Source organism: Rhamphochromis sp. 'chilingali' (assembly GCF_963969265.1).
Source record: "Rhamphochromis sp. 'chilingali' genome assembly, chromosome: 12".
In the NCBI taxonomy this organism is placed as follows: domain Eukaryota; kingdom Metazoa; phylum Chordata; class Actinopteri; order Cichliformes; family Cichlidae; genus Rhamphochromis; species Rhamphochromis sp. 'chilingali'.
Genome location: NC_137939.1, coordinates 24,751,190 through 24,768,476, shown reverse-complemented (window position 1 = coordinate 24,768,476; position 17,287 = coordinate 24,751,190). Strand labels below are relative to the sequence as shown.

At 43.5% G+C, this 17,287-nt stretch overlaps 1 protein-coding gene across 4 annotated transcripts; it reads left to right on the top strand.

Moving 5' to 3' along the window:
* The first annotated feature begins 1,096 nt into the window (after positions 1-1,096).
* On the top strand, positions 1,097-17,245 carry LOC308406826 (uncharacterized protein). 4 transcript variants are annotated; one of them, XM_080898064.1, is made up of 4 exons: positions 1,097-1,683; positions 8,243-9,161; positions 9,365-9,667; positions 12,978-17,245. In XM_080898064.1, exons 2-4 carry the CDS (start codon positions 8,318-8,320, stop codon positions 14,996-14,998), a joined length of 3,168 nt encoding a protein of 1,055 aa, XP_080754190.1. In that variant the 5' UTR covers positions 1,097-1,683; positions 8,243-8,317; the 3' UTR covers positions 14,999-17,245. The 4 variants fall into 4 exon arrangements, with proteins under 4 accessions (XP_080754190.1, XP_080754191.1, XP_080754193.1 ...); XM_080898065.1 differs by having other exon boundaries at positions 8,240-9,161; XM_080898067.1 differs by lacking the exon at positions 1,097-1,683 and adding an exon at positions 4,249-4,371.
* Positions 17,246-17,287: the final 42 nt, after the last annotated feature.

The window sequence follows — 17,287 nt, the reverse complement described above, 5'->3', positions numbered from 1 at the left end:
AAATGACACACATTTACTCTTGTAACCACACTATATTTTATTAGCTCCATTACAGGGTAGCTGTGTCTCCTAATGCGTTTTTATGGAGGCAGGTGGTCTGTGCACATTAAAATCAAATTTTCAGCCAGTTTCCAACTGCTTTTGTTTGCTTTTTATATTTTTTCAAGTTTTATTTGTTATTTTTAATTCCCGACCTGTTTGTTTGGACTCCCTAGTGCCACCTGATTGTAAAAAATTCTGGAAACACCCCTGGGTCCCCATGTCTGGTAGGAAGTGAAGTAAATAATAGAGAAGGTGACAGACCCAATAAGAATATATTATATTGGCCACAAGTTATAATAAACGTGTGAATTTAATCCCTTACTTACATCGGCAACACTCAATTCAGGCTATATAGTACTCGTGAGACGCAAAAAATACCTGCTGTACTTATATTCTAATCAGGCTGACACCCATTGCCTAATCTTCTATATTTGGTTGGTGCTTTAAAGTATGCAGGGTTAGGTTACTCATTCCCTACCTGGATTAGATATAATCCAGGTAGTGTACAATAATGTGATAACAATGCAGAAATGTGTGTGCGCCACCTGTCCAACCCTTACGTGTCTCCTGCTTGCTCAGTAATAATGTAATGGCATTAGGAACAATCCTCTGAGCTGCACAGGATATTTTAGGACTCAGATGTACTGTCCAGACAATATAGCGAAAGTGACAAATACACAGGTGATTGGGAATGAGACCTGCTCCTAAGCAGGATTAATGTCTGCAGTAAACTTGTCAACTTATGTCTGTGTTTGGTCTCAGTCACCGCAAAGCTGCAGCCTCAACAGCATGTCCAAACTAGAAAATGTTTTGTTTGTGCAAGAGAGAGAGAGAGAGACAATCAGGCGAGGGGTGGGTGAAGGAAAGGCACTGAGCCAGGGTGCAGCACGAGGAAACTGTATCAGCTTGGCTCAGGCTGGCTTCCTCCCCTCTACAAAAGCCCGGTTGGAGGGCAGTGAAGAGGAGCTGGAGGCTAGAGTTTCAAGCACCGAACTGACAGTCCGTACTGCACAGAGAAATGTCAGGTGTATCCTCACCTGTCCACGCAAATATGAATTCGTTTCCACTCCTCTTCCCGGCCACTTTATCGGCTAGGTTTAACGCATAACAGCCAATTTTCAGCTATAATCCAAGGAAAAACCCCAGAACCTGGATACTACAGCAAGCTGTGTGATGATGTCAGTGGCAGTGTCGTCATATTTCCACTGGGCATCGTCTAAACACGCTGCTTTGTAAAGGTAGACGGGGTGACAAGGAGCTCAGGTTCAGCTGCGCGTCCTATTGCTATTGCGTAACAGGCGTGCCAAGCGGAAGGTTGGCAGGTAGGCCGTCGCGTTTATCCGCTTTTGAGAGAGGAAAAAATGAGAGGGAGGGAGCGATCTGGAGAGAGATGGAGCAGTCGGAGGGGGCGTACATCTCCTCAGTCGCTCGTGGCTAGAAAGCTGGCAACGATACAACGCTGCTGAAAGGCAACCTCTCTTTGTGCCCATAGAGGAGCGGTTTGAACCTCCACCGCCGGCGGTTGTTATCCTGCGTGCGAGGTAAACCCGGACGACACCTTTGCTTTCACTTCAGGATGTCCTAGTCCTGATAGCCCTGCCGCAGCGGACGCCATCGACTCGGAGCCTCGCAGACCCGCAGGTATGTTTGTTTGTTGCTTGTAACGGACAAACCCTCACGGTAACAGTTATTGGTTGACTGCTATGCGGCTAGACGTCTTTGCGCAGTGATATGCGTGACGCTGTCTCTACCGGTGCCGCGATGTCAGCCGTTGGCTCGGGTTTACAGGCGAGCATACGCTGCACGTTAATCTTTGCCCTCTACCTGTACCTGGTTTCCTCTGCGGTACTGAACTTTATGTGCGAAGTTAGAGGGAGTACTGCCTTATCACCCCCATCTCACATCGTGTAAGAAAAAGCGGCAGTTTGGGTGAATTTTGCCAATTAAAGCCATTCGCGACCGCGTGTCCCCGCAGTCAGGACGGCAACGTGACGTCGTTACTACTGCTCATCATAACCAACAACATGAAATATATACAGCTGGTCTTAAATCACCCCTATCAAGTAATAATAATAATAATGATAATAATAATAATAATAATAATAATAATAATTGGGACGTAAAAGGAAATTGTTTAGGCTCAATAGGCAGTAAGCATGCAAAAAGGCTGTTTTCTTTGGTGACACAGCAACAAGTGGAGTGCGCCCTGTTATCTCTTTATTTGTCCCTTGCTGCCAGGTGCTCGACATGTGTTTTTAAGTGTGTTTACACAGGATAGCAGGCTCGTCCAACAAAGCCATATGCGCAAAAGAGCTGCGGCCCTAGTTTAGATGGTCTGGATTCACACCCATGCCTCATCGGGATTTAAGTGGAAGGTGAGGAGGAAGAAGTGGAGTGCGTCTTTCAATGAGCTGCTCCAGAGTGCTGGTGGATGTAGTCGAGCAGAAAGAAATGCAACAGAACTAATTTTCAAAAAGGAACCAACACACAGAGGGGGAAAAAAGGCCTATCCTTTTCCAAAGAAGCTCCATAAAGACAATAAAGCCCATAAAAGGTGCGCTATAACTACAAGTAGTCACTCATATTCGACCAGAGAACTTTAAACAAGCAGGACAGTTAAAACATCCCATAATTATACAGCCCTGAACTGTCAGCCTTTTAGAAAATAAGGCATAGCTTAAGATATTAGTGAAGCATTCATCCCAGAAGATGATCTGCCCACATCTCTTATTTGGGTCTTTATTATCTGTGGGAAGATAAAAGATGCAATAAATGTTTTGTAACTATAAATCAAAAATGTCCATGCAGATGATAGCTGCTTACATTATTTTGCACACAGCCTGCTTGCAAAACTCAGTAATTTGCCACGCAACACAGTTTTATTGCATGCATGTAACAATGTGAGTGTCTGGGGTTTAAGTAAAGCCGCGGTTCAGTAAAAGGCCAAGAGTTTATGACTTGCGATGCCTGCAGTTGATTTTCCTGAAAGTGTTTTGCGGCTTGACACGGTTTGGCAGTGATCTTAGTCTGTCATCAGACTCGCTATCTTTCAGGGCGTGTTTAGTGTTTAACGTGTGAGTGCTAATTTGAAATTAAGGTTCCTCCCAAGTTGTGAATATTTGTCCAATCTGGTTGACTTTTTCACCATTATCACCTCTCAAATATTAATATTGGCAATCTGTGTTTTATTTTTGTGTATCTAGATGTGTCTCTTTGTATGTGTGGAGTGCGGTTTGGGGCCTTAGCCTTTATGCCTGACCTTCAGCCTTTGATCTGTGGCTCGTGTGAAGGCGTAACATGACTCAAAGATGTTGTGGGGCTCAGCAATTTTAAGCGGGACATCCGCTTCAACTGGGGATCAAAGACATAGGCGATTGGTTCAGGACCCTCTCCTCCTCATATAGCATGTCTATGGTGTGTGGTCGGTTACTCTACTGTAGTTTAGACCCCCCCCCCCTCTCCCCGAGAGAAGCATCTTTAACAGGCTGTGGTTTGCATCAAGAGATAAATGGATGGTGTTAGTCTATAATGTATGTAAAGAGTTTGGTCATGGCTTTAAATGTATCAAAATAGTTTAAAAAGATCAGTTTAGGGACTTTTTAATAAATAAATTTTATGTGGTGGCAAGTTGAGAGTTGTTTGTAATCCATATGTTGTTTCAAGGTGAGGAATTTTTTAACGGTCAAACCAGCGACCTCCCCCACTTGTTGCATACCAACGTAACCACACTTACTCCCTCTTTCATTTCCCCCCTCTGACTTTTTCTCTCTCTGTCTCACATACACACTAATTCACACACACTGCTTCACAGTCCTACTTCTCCACCCACCAATATGCAGTACAAACAAGTTATACATCTGTAGAGTATGCTGATGTGTGAGCAGTTACACAGTGACACACCAGTCTTTGGTTATTCATTCAGCCTCTTTCTTTCTTTCTTTCTTTCTACAAGTTACATTTTTTTTAAAGTTTTCTTCTCATGAGATTTTCATTGGGAGTGGCCAGTTACCAAGCAAATCTGAGATGGTTTGGGTATATGCAGAGGAGGGATAGTGGCTATATTGGATAATGGATGTTTAATACTTTGCTACCGGACAGGGGGAAAAGAGGAAGACCTCAGAGGAGGTTCATGGAGGTAGTGAAGGAGGACATGCAGAAGACTGATGTGACAGCAGAGGATGCTGAGGATAGGGTAAGATGGAGGGAGATGATTCGACCCCTGAAGGGAGCAGCTGAAAGAAGAAGAAGAGGGTTTTTCCAGAACGAATCATAACAAAAACGTTCATTCTTGGCTGAGTTCTTCTCTGAGGATGAACGCTTCACTGATAAGTAAGCCTTCTTCACAAGACGCTCACATCAACACTGAATGTTACAGGTCAACTAAGATATCAGAGATCTTTGTCTATAGTTGAGAGGTCTACCTATACCGACATAGATGTAGCACAAGTGATCGTATCTTCACATATAAACAGATTGAGACTATGTTTGATTTTAAGCCATACGAATGGCAGTGGCAGTAAGCTCATTCCATTTTTTTCCACTAGCGCCACAGGGAGGTTGTATCTGAAATATCTTGCCAACTAATGGATGGCTTGTCATTAAATTTGACTTATTTTCCCTTTTAGACTTATTTGGGTTCAGAGATGACCCAACAAACAGCCTGGTTGCTTGAAGGTATCAGTTACTGAGAACAAAAACATTTTTTTTTCTTTACAAATCTTTTCAGAAGAAGTACGAGCCAGCATGAAAGACTATCACCTAAAACAATCTACTCTAAATAAATAAAAAAATGTGATTTGATTTGGAAAAATTCAAGTAAACACAAGTGCAAATCAGACCTTGGTGTTTGAGTGCTCACTTTCAGCACTGGACAGTTATCTATACTCTGTCCCGATGAACACGTTGCATTAAGAAGTATTGAAGTGTGATACCTGACAAGTGCACATTAGACTGAAAGACACAAATCCTTCTGTTCACAGGCTTACACTGAAATGTCCACTCAAATCAGTGGGAATGTTGCTCTGCCAGACTGTCTTCAATCTGGCAGCAAGTGAGAGAGAACATAAGCAAGAAAGAGGGGGATTCTCCAAAGACTTTAATGCTCAAAGCCCCCGCCCGGTTCCCTACACAAACTTTAAGCAGTAGCTTGCATTGTAATACATTACTGTAGACGTGACATCACAATTGCAATGGTTAGTAACTGATTAGTAACAGCTGTTGTAGTACTGAATCATATGATTGTATAACCAGCAGGTCTATAGTGTGGGCAAGCAGTTTACAGTAATCTTCAGATTGTTGCATGCTGCTGTACTATTGGATATATAATCCATGGGCATTTCCTGCTCTGGACAAAGCACACATTGTGCAGGAAAGCGTGACGACATCTACACACCATGCTCAACACAGTGCAGATGAAATACAGAGTGATGTGTTCTGTCTGTGGCCCCCGGGGGCTGAACACGATAAAAATACTCAGACCATGCACACGTCTGCCTTCCCTCCATGGACAGTCACAGAGAGATGCACTGTCTTATTTGTGTATGTGTGTTGACTGTGTGTTAAAAATGGGCTAAGAGGATGCAGTATTCACACTAGCCCGGAATTGATGATCGCACTGATCTAGGCTTTGTGGAGTATGTGCTTGTTCGTAGGCTTCGAGGAGGTGTCTTTCTGCTTAAATTTACTCCACTCGTATTAGTTCAGTGGAAATTCCTAGTCACGCTGCTCAAATCCAGTGAAGGAGAACATTTTTGGAGAGCCGCTTCAGTGTGTGTTACTGTGTTCTTTTGGATGATGTGTGGAGATGAGATTAATGCTGACAGCGTTTCAAATACAGCAGCAGAATGTTACTCCCTCGCCACTAAAGCCAAATGCCATTTGAGACTCATTATTCTGTTCTGCTTCCCCTCATACACACAGACTGACACATGTTGGTTTGCTTTTAGATCAAGATAATGGTATGTTTACTAAACGATATGTGGTAATAGTCAGGTTGTTCATGTTCTTGTGCCAGAGATTGCACACCTGCCAGTTAACCTCAGAAGAAAGGTGAAGTAGGATCAGTTTCTCCACATGGGTTCCTGGATAAATGGCCGTGTCAGCTCTCCATAACAAACCCGTTAATCCTGAAACATAGTTTCTGTGTGACTCTCTTTTTTCTCAGATATTTATATCCTTACTATCGGCATTCACTCAATCTTAGTCTAAATTTTACAGCTCTCACTGCTTTTCTCAGTCTTAATCTTGTCCCGGACCCCTTTAACTGAGGCATGTCCAAAGTCCGGTCCGGGGACCAATCGCGGCCCTAGGTCAGATCTTTTATGGCCCCTCGATTTTCAGACCATGTGTTTTATCTAAGTCTCGTTTAAAATTGACCTGAGATACTGATATTCAGCGGCTTCACTGAAGTTACAGGTATTCCCGACAGCTTGATCTTTATGTTATTTTCTCTCCATATGTGAATGAAAAGTACATTTTTTTTGTTAAGGCTTAAACTCTCCTGATCACCGTAATGACAGCTCTTGTGTTATTGAAAATAAATTGTATTTATGCTTCCAAAAAGGCAAGAAGAATTGTTGGCCCCTGGGTGATTTTCCATTAATAAATATGGCACCCTTGGAAAAAATTTTGGACACCCGTGCTTTAACTTATCACGCCATCTCCCCTCCTGGCCAAACTCTTTTTGAACCACTTTCCTATCTCCACATTCTTACATCTACCATCTTTTTTCCCCCCACTCATCGCTCTATTGTTAGGACTCTCTCAGTAACCCCTTTGCTAAACCAGCTCTGGTTAAATAAGGGATAAAAAGAGAGAAAAGAAAAGGGGGGGAAATTAGAGTTGGCCAAAATCTGACAAGACAGAGCAGAAGAGGTGGGTGAGACTAGAAAGAAAATAAACAGAGACTGCTGTGAGTGGGTGGAGATTGAGATCTATAAGCACTTATGTTACCATACTCATTGACAGTTTTTTCCCTTCAGAAGCTCCCGTGTGAGAAATTGTGTTTTGCAAAAGACCAGTATACGTTTCCTCACATATCAACAGTGTGTTGTCTCACCCGTGGTGCAGACTCACACATACTTATACACATTTTCCGTACACTCACACAGATTACTCATACACTACATATGTTCATGAACACAAAATGAACGTCAGCCGTGGAGCTGCAGTAATTCCTCTGAGACCTAAACATTGTGCCTGTGAATGGACCCTAGGTGATTCATCAGCAGCAGAATGAATTCCCCCATAGGCACCGATGTCTATTTTCTGTACTTTCCCTCCTAACGTTTCAGCAGTAGTGTCCTGACTCTCATCCCTGAGGTTGTCTTCTGCTGTGAGTCATAGGTAGAAACTGGTGTGAAGGGAGATTTATATAAGTAAGAGAGAAAGAAAAGGGGTGTTTTTTTTGGACAAGAGCAGCTTGTTTAAGGGACGTGCCTGCCAGCTGTTTGGCAAGATGACGCGTAGGATTGTGTAATCCTCAAGGGCCTGGGGGTTTCTACGTGTCACTGGGCTCCCTGAGCTTCACCACACTCGGTGTTACAGCTGTCAGCTTCTGGCATCCACGGCTTAAACATAACAGCAAATAAAGAAAGCAGAGTCCTGATGCTTGGACCGAAGATTATTAAGGAGAAAGGAACTGATACTCTCCCCAAAGAAGTATCAGTTTTATGGAACAGCTAGTGAGGACAAAAGTTAACAAGTCCATCTGCCACGCAGTAAAACCATCTGTGACTTGATTTTCTTTTCTGGCTCGATCGTTTTAATGTGACTTGTTATATAACTTACAAGCTGAACTTATGCTTTTATGTGTCCCATGTCCTCTGTAACCATACACCTTACCACACCCTGTGTGTCTGCTGTTGTCATGCTCCTAAAACAGTGGGAGTTTCACCGACCTACCTTCTGAATCAGTACAACAAAGGCTACAGCACATAATCTTTAAATCAGATATGACCAAAAATTCTTGCTTCGCAATTCCTGTTATGACGCGCTTCAGACCTCTGCTGGTAAATCAGTAAGAATACTGGAATCGCCACTCAGAAGTTAAACCTTTTAGAATGATCTGATGCAATATAAGTAGGTTTTGAAACACCTTTCCCGCACCTGTGTGGTGTGTCTACATATTCGCAGTGCTTCATATATCTGTGCTTGTGTAATGTGTTCATGAAATTAACACAATTCCTGTTTTTCTCAGCAGAAACGCAGTGAAAGGATGGTGTGACAAACAGACTTCCAGAGGAACCAGTCACTGCTCAGCGCTCAGAGGGAGACCATGGCTCCCATGTCCCTCATGCTCCTGGTCTTGCTCACCTCCATCATCGATTTTGCCGATGCTCAGACCGTCATCGGCTACTCCTCCTCCTTCTCTTCTCTGGACCTGCCTAGCGATTCTTCACCTCCACCAACCAAGCAGACTCCTCGTTTCTGGCCATCTTTGCCTCCCAGGGGACGCAGTGATGTGCCCATCAGAGTTACAGGACAGGACAGGTTAACAACTACAAATACAGTGGAGCAGAGGGAAAGACTCCATCCATCGGTGACACAGTTCAACCGCCCTCTTCAGTCTGCCCTTCCCACACAGAACCTTAGCAGTGGACTAATTGTAACCCAACCAACTGCCTCTAGGCCCAGAACTGACACAGCCAGTTTAGCATTCAGCAGGGCTTTCAGAAAGGGAGTTGCCACTACAAAAAGCTCAACTCCACCTCCACTTGCGTTGGACTCTGCCGAAGTGGCTGAGCCTGCAGGTGATAAGACAGTGACAGGAGCGAATCCAAAGGAGGAAGCAATTAAAGAGAAGCAGGGTGTTGATTCACAAGGGTTGGGATCAGGTATTGCTCCAACAGTAATGTTTGTGAAGGAGGAATCACCCGATCCTCTGTCAACAGTTGATGATGAAATGGCACAGTATCGACCGCAGGCACAGACCGCGGCCTCTAAAGTTTCTGATGTAAAAACTCCACCACTGGACAGTCAGACCGTGAAGCCTCACCTGTTTGCGTTGACAACCACCAGCACAACCAGAACCACTTCTACAACAGTAGCGAGTGAGAAAGTGATGACCCCACTGTCCTCTGTGGTAACGCAGCAGACACTTAAGACTGTGCAATTAAAAGGTGAGAAATCGAAAATGCTTGGTTGTTACATGAGAATCATAATCATGATTATGCTAGTTAGTATTAAGATTGGGATCATTTACTGAATCAGTTTATCTCAGTTATCTTGTTTTTAACAATTGTTTGAAGCCTTAAATGTAACTGAATTTAAGTTCAGGTAAGGGGTTAATGCTCGATGTGTTTCCTTTCCTGGAAAATTCTAGGTGAACTGGGACCAAACACTCCTTCCACTGACAGAGTTACTCCAAAGCAGGACTCTGATGCTGAGATGTTACCCCAACCAACATCTACCGTGACTGGCTCTATTGCTAAACAGCTCCAGCCTGGAGCACAGCCGGTTACTACCCAAAGCAAGAACAGTTCGCATTCAAACACCACAAAACTACAAGTGACAAATACTTCTACACCCAGTGTGCTTCTTTCTGCCAAATCAACGACTCAGCTCAGCAAAACAGTACAGCGAGGAAGACATGCTGCAAGCACAACAGTGCAGTCACTGAAGATAGGTAAGAAACGAGAGCCTTGTGTTCTCTGTTTCCTGTGTCCTCTGGTAATTCAAAATGGAATTATTTGTGCAGCTGGGACTTTTTTACTGGAAGAATTAAAAAAAAAAGTCTTCAAAGGAGGGGAAAAGTAGACACACGTTTCCATGGAAAGTGGGGTTGTAATGTGTGGGTAGACACAGCAAGGGAGGTGAGAGAGCAAGCTTAAGAGGGGGTGGGCAGAATTTCAGCCAGGCAAAGAGATAAGAGAAAAAAAAAGGAAGGGGGGGCAAGGGCCTAAAAAAGAGACTATTGGGAATACCGATGAGAGAGTAGACGGTGTGGGTGAAAGCAGAAGAAAGGTACTGGCATAGGAAATGCAGGGAGTGGAGATGGCAATGAAAACCAGATGCAGAGAGGAAAGGGGATGAAGGGAGAGGAGATGAGGAAAAGTAAATGGAAAAGGAAAAGCTTGACACGTGGGACACATGACCCAGTCTCTTAGATACCGTAAGAATAACATCATTATGACTTTTAAACAGCAGGACTCTCCTTCAGAGCACCTTTAAAGGAAGCGCACTCAGGTTTTTGTTCTGTAAGCATGAGCCAACTCTTTTTCTTTTCAACATTAGCTTACGTTGGTTCAGCCAAAGCCATTTGGCCGCTCTTTAACCGTGACATAATGGGCAAGGGTCCGAGGTCTGTTTTGCTCTTTCATACTCAGTCATGACAGCGGTAGCAGCTGCTGCGCTCATAATAAAAAGCAGAACACTGGCTAGTTCTATCATATGAACCTCAGTTCGTGCACGTACATTAGACCTGCAGAGATAACCTGATGAGCACAAACAACGATGCACTCAGACTCAAAACCCATCCGTATATCAAACAGTAACGTTAACTACCATAATGAACATGCTTACAGTTATGTACACACACACACTGGGAAGCTCCTCGAAGGAAATTGGCTAGTTAGGCTACAGCACAAGTGCGTAAATGAAAACTTCACCATAACTGTGTTTCTAGTGATTATCGAAACTCCATCAAACTCCGTCTCTCAGGTGGAGAAAGGGAAGACTGAAGTGAGAATCCTTCTCCCATTTACTTGCAAAAAGGATTAAAAGTAAAATAGATTTTAAGACTTTTTTTAGTTTACAGGAGAAAACTGATCTGAAATGATGATAAAAATGTTGTGTTCACTGTTTTGCAGCCACTCCTTTTCCCATAGTTGTGTTTGGAAATATACCTTTTTTAAACATGTGAGTCATGTGATGATAAATTTAGGCAGATTTGTCATACCAAAGCATTAATTTTAGGTACGCTGTATATATTATCAAGTAGTTCCTGAAGTGCTTACTGAAACAGGAACTACCACAACGATTATTTGTGTTCTTTGTGTCTACATACCTGACTGGGGACTGATTTTGTCAGCACAGTAGATTTTCAGTAGTGCAAGATGCAAAAAAAACTTAAGTGTGTGCTTGAAATTAAAAAAACAAAACAAAACTCCTTGCCATAGATTCTTTTTAATTTCTAACGTATCTGTATCTTCCTTATACGAGGTATCTTTATCCGGTGTTCAAACATAAAATATTCCCAAAGGTGGGTGTGGTCCGAGAACTCACAGACTTCTTGGCCTGCGTTATCCAATCACATGGTGGTCTCCAGTTATTTTTCACCTCATTTCAACATGTGGACATATGAAGCCATGTTGGCAGTGCATATGTGAAAGAGGAAAAAAAACTCAAGGGCAGGGGTAGGTTTAAATGTATCCAGCTGTGTAATGTGATCACAACATCTGGAATGTGTCTGGATCTCGCTCCTGTTAGAAAAAAAAAACTAGAGGAAAGTAAAACATAGCTTTTGTATAAATAAAGAAGTGTGCCTGTGATCTGCATGCAATGCTCAAGTATGCAAAGCATTTTTGTGTGTGTGGTGTCTGCGTGCGTGATAAAATGAGGCAGCGAGGGAGAGGAGTGAGTCATTATTTAGTGTGGCAGTTTTATGGTTGTCTTCTACAGGGTGAGGGCGAGCTTAAAGTCTTCCAAGCAGTTGATGGTTTGAGTGTTTTATTGTATCGTTCCACCATCCATCAGATTTAAATGTGTGTGAAACAACTCCACATATTGTGTATCTTTGCTGTCTTTCTTAAATTATTTCTAAATTGTTACACATGGTAGTATTGTTACTGTGATATATGTACATAAGTGGCTTCCAAAGACCTCGGCGATGAATGAACCTTTGGTAATGTTGTTGTGTGTTTCAGAGTCATTCCAGGAGGAAAAGGTGGAGTGTATTGAACAAACAGAGTGTGTGTGAACATGACAATATTAAAGAGAGAAAGAGAAACACAGACAGAGATGTTATATTGCCAAGATGTCTTGTCTCATTAGGTCATTTTGCATTGTATAATACTTTAAATGTGAACAGCAGTTTCCCTGGATCATACATGTATTGTGACACATCACTGAGTTGCATAACACAGATGTCCTTGTTAATTACATAATCTAATCCAATTAAGTCAGACAATTGCTTCCCGGTTATTCAGAGGAGCTCTTTTGTTAGTCAGATACATTTACAATATAAACAAGAGGATCGGCTTGCAGTGCTGTTCACATAGAATATTAGGGTTTTTGGGTGATTGACATTTCATCTTTAAAACTGGTTTTAGAAGAGGTGCCTTGTCTTTGGATTCCATATTTATGTGCATTTTTACTAAGCGATATGCAGTCTCTAGACTTCTGTTTTTATACATGAACACTTTGTTATTTCCATACTTAGAAACAGTTATACATCTGATGGTAGTGAAAAGAGAGATGAGAGTGACACGAAAACTGATGCTAATGCAATGGTGCACAGGCGATGTTGCTCCTCACCTTCTGGTGACCCTGAATTGGATAAGCAGCTGAGGAAGTGATTTCAGAGATTTTGAAGAGAGAAACGTGGCGCTCAAAAGATCCTGATTTTAGGAGATCTCCACAACAGCCAAGATTTGAATAGAGGTAGAACACCCAGGACTTTTTTATTATATTGGATGGTGATTCTAAACAAGCAGTTTTTATGATCTGGAGCCTGGAAAATAAAGTTGATTTGATTTCACAGTTTGGCGTATTTGAGTAGATAGACCTTGGACAATGCACCTCTGCAGAGCTGATTAGGTTACTCTGCACAACTGAAAGGTCTCAGCTGTCTAGCTCATGACTGTGGTGGTGAACTAAACCCCTCTAGTGGTTGTCCTAGGTTCTACATCTGTATTAATATCACTTCAGAACAATATAGCATATTTTGTGCATTTCAGCATTTGAAAATCAAAACACTGTTCTTCTTTTTTTTCTAGGGGTCTCTTCCAGTCTTACAGCGAGTGTTGTACCAGTCATCCAAACACGGTTTCGTCCCACATATCGGAATGGTATTATTCAGAAGAACCACTCTCATCAGCTATCGAGGAACCCTCACTCAGCTCCTTATTCCACTTCTGATCCAGCTCCCTCTCCCAGTGCCAATTCCTCACCTAATGCCACACTTCTTTACTGGGGTGATCTAAGCCGGACACTTGCTTTCGCCTGGGAACTTCACGTCTACGGATCTGCAAGCCTCTTCCTCTTGCTGTTTGCTGGAGCTGCTCTTGGCCTCACACTGTCCCCTGGCGCAAACTGTCCTCATCGTGGTGCTCTTGCACTGGCCAATGCTCTGCTGTTTCTGGCTGGAGGCCTCAGAGCAGCTCTATTTCTCATTGATCCCTATGGCACACGAAAATTCCTCCCTCGCCCTGCAGTTACAGCCATCTACAACCTGCCTCTGCACCTCCTGGTATGGACACATGCTGCCCTGGCGCTGCTGGCACTGAGGGTGGCAGGAATAAGTGCGTTACCGCCAACCATGGAGCGGCCTCCTCTGGTGGCTGTGCTGACTGTGTTGCAGTGTACCCTGCTGCTGGCAGCTGATCTGCTCTCCCCAGCCCTCTCTCCTGTGGTGCCTGTTACCCTACAAGTCCTGTCTCTGTGTTGGGGTCTGGGTCTCTGCCTGGGCTTTCTTTGCTATGTCTTCCCACGTATACGCTGCCCTGCTGTTCCTCAAGCCGGAGTTTCCGAAGAGGTACGGAGAAAGGCTTGGACAGGGAGCAGGAGAATAGGAGTGATTCTGGGAAGAGTGCTGGCAGTGTGTGCAGTTCTTGGGGCTTTGTGTTTTGGGTTGCATGCCCATGCTATCTTGTGGCTTTATGGACTGTTAGGTGACTGGACACGCTTCAACTGGGGATGGTGGCTAGTGCATTTCTGGGCCCGACTCCTGGAACTAGCCTGGGGGTTCTCCCTGCTCCTCCTGAGCTCGTGGGTGTTCTGGAGGCCTCAGAGTTGCCGTGGAAGGGAAGAAGGTGGCCAGGATGGAAGAGCAGCAGGAGACCTGGCATCCCCTAGTGATTCTGCAGGCTCCCCTCAAACACACACCTGCTGGTCCAAGATAGTCCAGAGCCTGAAGGGTAAGCCCTGCAGGAAGTCTGACAGTAATGGCGTAGGAGGAGGAGGAGGTGGAGGAGTAGGAGAAGTGCCTAACAACTGGGCTGGCCAGGAGCGTCCTGGGGCTGATATCAGCAAGAGTCTGATTAGAAATCAGAACCATGAGCAGGCCGTTTCACAGCCACTTGTCAAAGACAGCAACCGGGGACGGAACCATAGGGGCCACTCTGCAGAGCGAGGCACATCTGACGGCTCTACTGGCTCCCTCCTAAGACTGCAGACGTTTGGCCAGCCTCCACAGCGCTCGGTGAGCGGCAGCCTGGATCAGGATAGGGATACTTCCCTGTCTTTCTATGAGTTTGACCTGCGGCCGCCCTCCCCCATCGACCTGACCCGCAGCATCGATGAGGCTCTGCACAGAGAACACCTGCTTGAAGGAGGGAGCCTGTTTCATCCTTTGAACCAGACCTTACAGTCCCCTTCCCCAGGCTCAGGGGTCAGTCAGGGGCCCTGGCTCCGCAGGAACAGTGATCCTCAGTTGCTCTCAGAGAGTAGCGAGGCTCCAACAGAGTCTTCCATGCCACTGGGGGGAAGCATTCTCAGTAGTGTACCCAGTAGGCAGGTGACTGCTCCCCCAACGCCATCCCACCAGGGTCACAGATGGGCTGGAAATGGGACAACAAGTGTCCCTTCATCAGTGTCCTGTCCTGTGTCACTCCGTCCCTCCAGAACCTCAACGGGGCATTTGGGAGACGATGGAGTGGACGACACACGACCGTTTATCACCCCAGACTCTGAAAGTGTGCGAGGGAGAGCTGCGAGGCCAGTGGGGTCACGCAGTTACCTGGAAGTCAGTCGACATGACGATTCTGCCAGTGTCAGCAGTGAGATTATTGACCTATGAGCCTAACCTTGGACATGAGGACCAAATGACTGCACATCTAACGCATTCATTTAACAGGAACTAATCCTAACCAGGGATGCTGCAAATATTGGGATAATAGTATTATTAAACTGTGTAATAATACTTTTTGTCAAAAGAGTGAAAATATAAAAACAAGGATCTGGGTGACAAACTTAAAAGGTGTCACCTAGCTGCCTTTTGTCTTTGTTGATCAGATTAGCTGTTGATTAGCATAATTTATAGACAAACAGCACGCTCACTTTCCCATCTGTCTATCTTTTTCTTGTCTGTTTAACACTGGTATGACTTCAAGTACACTGAGAGCACACTTACATACAATTCCTGAGAATGGCTCTTTAGCAGGTCCGTGCTTGTGACTGGCTTCAGACTTGTGAAGCTGATGAATTTAATCTTTCAAGAAAGTAAGTAGATTTAGATATTCAAGTTCTTGCTTGGAAACATTACTTTAACAGCGTTAAGTTTAAAGGGTAAAAGACAAATGATGCTCCAAGTGTCTTTGTGTCCTGTTCAAATGGTTTCTGCAAAAAGAAAAATACATGACTGCATATGATTGCTCATCAGTTCGATTCCTTTACTAGAGTTTCTTTGCTGTCTTTCATATTTCAGTTTGCTTCGTGATGTAAAGTTGTGCCATACGTAATCAAAGTTGGTTTCTGTGCTATTATTAATGGTTTTATAAACCCATTATTTGGGTTAATGGTCTCTAGCATCTTAGCATTATGACTCAGCTGCAGATTACTACATCTAAGCTCTTAACTTGCTGCTGCCATCATTGTACTTGTCCAGTTTGCCTTGTATTTTAAAACCGGTTACATAAAGAGGCAGGCGATAAACAACAGCCAGAGACACAGCTGCGGAGCAGACACCTGCTAACATGTGTTCCTGAGGTTTTTAGCTGTTGATCAAATTGACAGACTTTAAATATGGAACTCAACTATGATGCATTTTGTTGAAGGACAGAGCTTTGCAATCAATAACCATGCTTAACGTAAGCCTCTCAATAAAAAGCTGCATTCAGTTCAATATGTTTGGTATCTAATTACATGCTTCATAGCTTTGCAGGGCTGCAGCACACAAGACCGGCTTAGCATGAACCTCAGAATTCCTATAGTTAGGCCTGACTCAATAACGGAGCACTTAACCCCAAGCCTGAGCACTAGACTGAAGTATTTTATTACTAAAAAGGAAAATATCTTTGAAATCTATGATGTATAAGCAACAATGTAAATAGTTATTTTTGATGTTTCATGAATAAAGGTGTATTTGAAACAGTTATAGTTGTTACTGTGAAAGACAATCTAAGTGATATTGCTTATGCGTCTGAGCTGTGCAGACAGTTTTGCTATTTCGACGTCAGATTGTGGCCTGTTTAGTACATGCAGAGCTGTGACAGCTGATGCTTGACTGCAGATGTTATGTTAAGGACTTTTTGGGCTATGCTCAGAATTTAAAAAAGATGGAGGTTTAGCGAAGTGTACAGTTGACGGTCAGGATCGGTTTGATTTTTTATTTTATTTCAGCTTTTCCTGTCGTTAGCGGTGACAAAATTATTGGGGGGAAAACAAACAAACAAACAAAACAAAAACAACATTTTGGTGAAATCATATTTCGTCCATTAATTCATTTGAACTGTTTCTGATCCCAAAAGATAGCCCAGTGGTTCCCTCTGAAACTTGAACGGTTTTGCTCCAACTTGAGATATACTTTATTATAAATGAAACTTACAGATTTATCATTGTGATTCAGTCTTTGAATGTTGTTTTGAATATGTGAGGATAAAGTGACATTTTGTTTTGCATTATTTGGGAAGAAACATAGTTACTCATGCCTCTGTTCCTGATTAGAGCCAGTCCCTTACTTGTTTTCCGGTTACCTCAGGGTGACTTGCAGCACCTCCCAGTGATGTGAGACGCTTGACTTATATAGTATTTACAGTACAATGGCCTTTTGTTGCTGTCTACATTCCAGTGAACCTGTATAATTTTACCGTATCAGCTCTCGCCATTACCGCCATTACCTATTTTACTTCATGGCAGCCGTGGTTCCTCCAGCAACTGTAGTGTTGTCCTACGGAGCAGTAAGTCCTGTAGAAAATGTGCCCCTTTTGGTCTTTAGCCATTTTGCAGAAGTGCAGTGTTAGCGTCATCTGTTTACTTTGCTCACTGAACTTTTGTTCTCGTATTTCTTGCTGCATTTTTTGTTTGAATTTAAATAAAAATGATAAAACTCAAACCCACCTTTGTTATCATGTTTTTCTTTATTTTTACT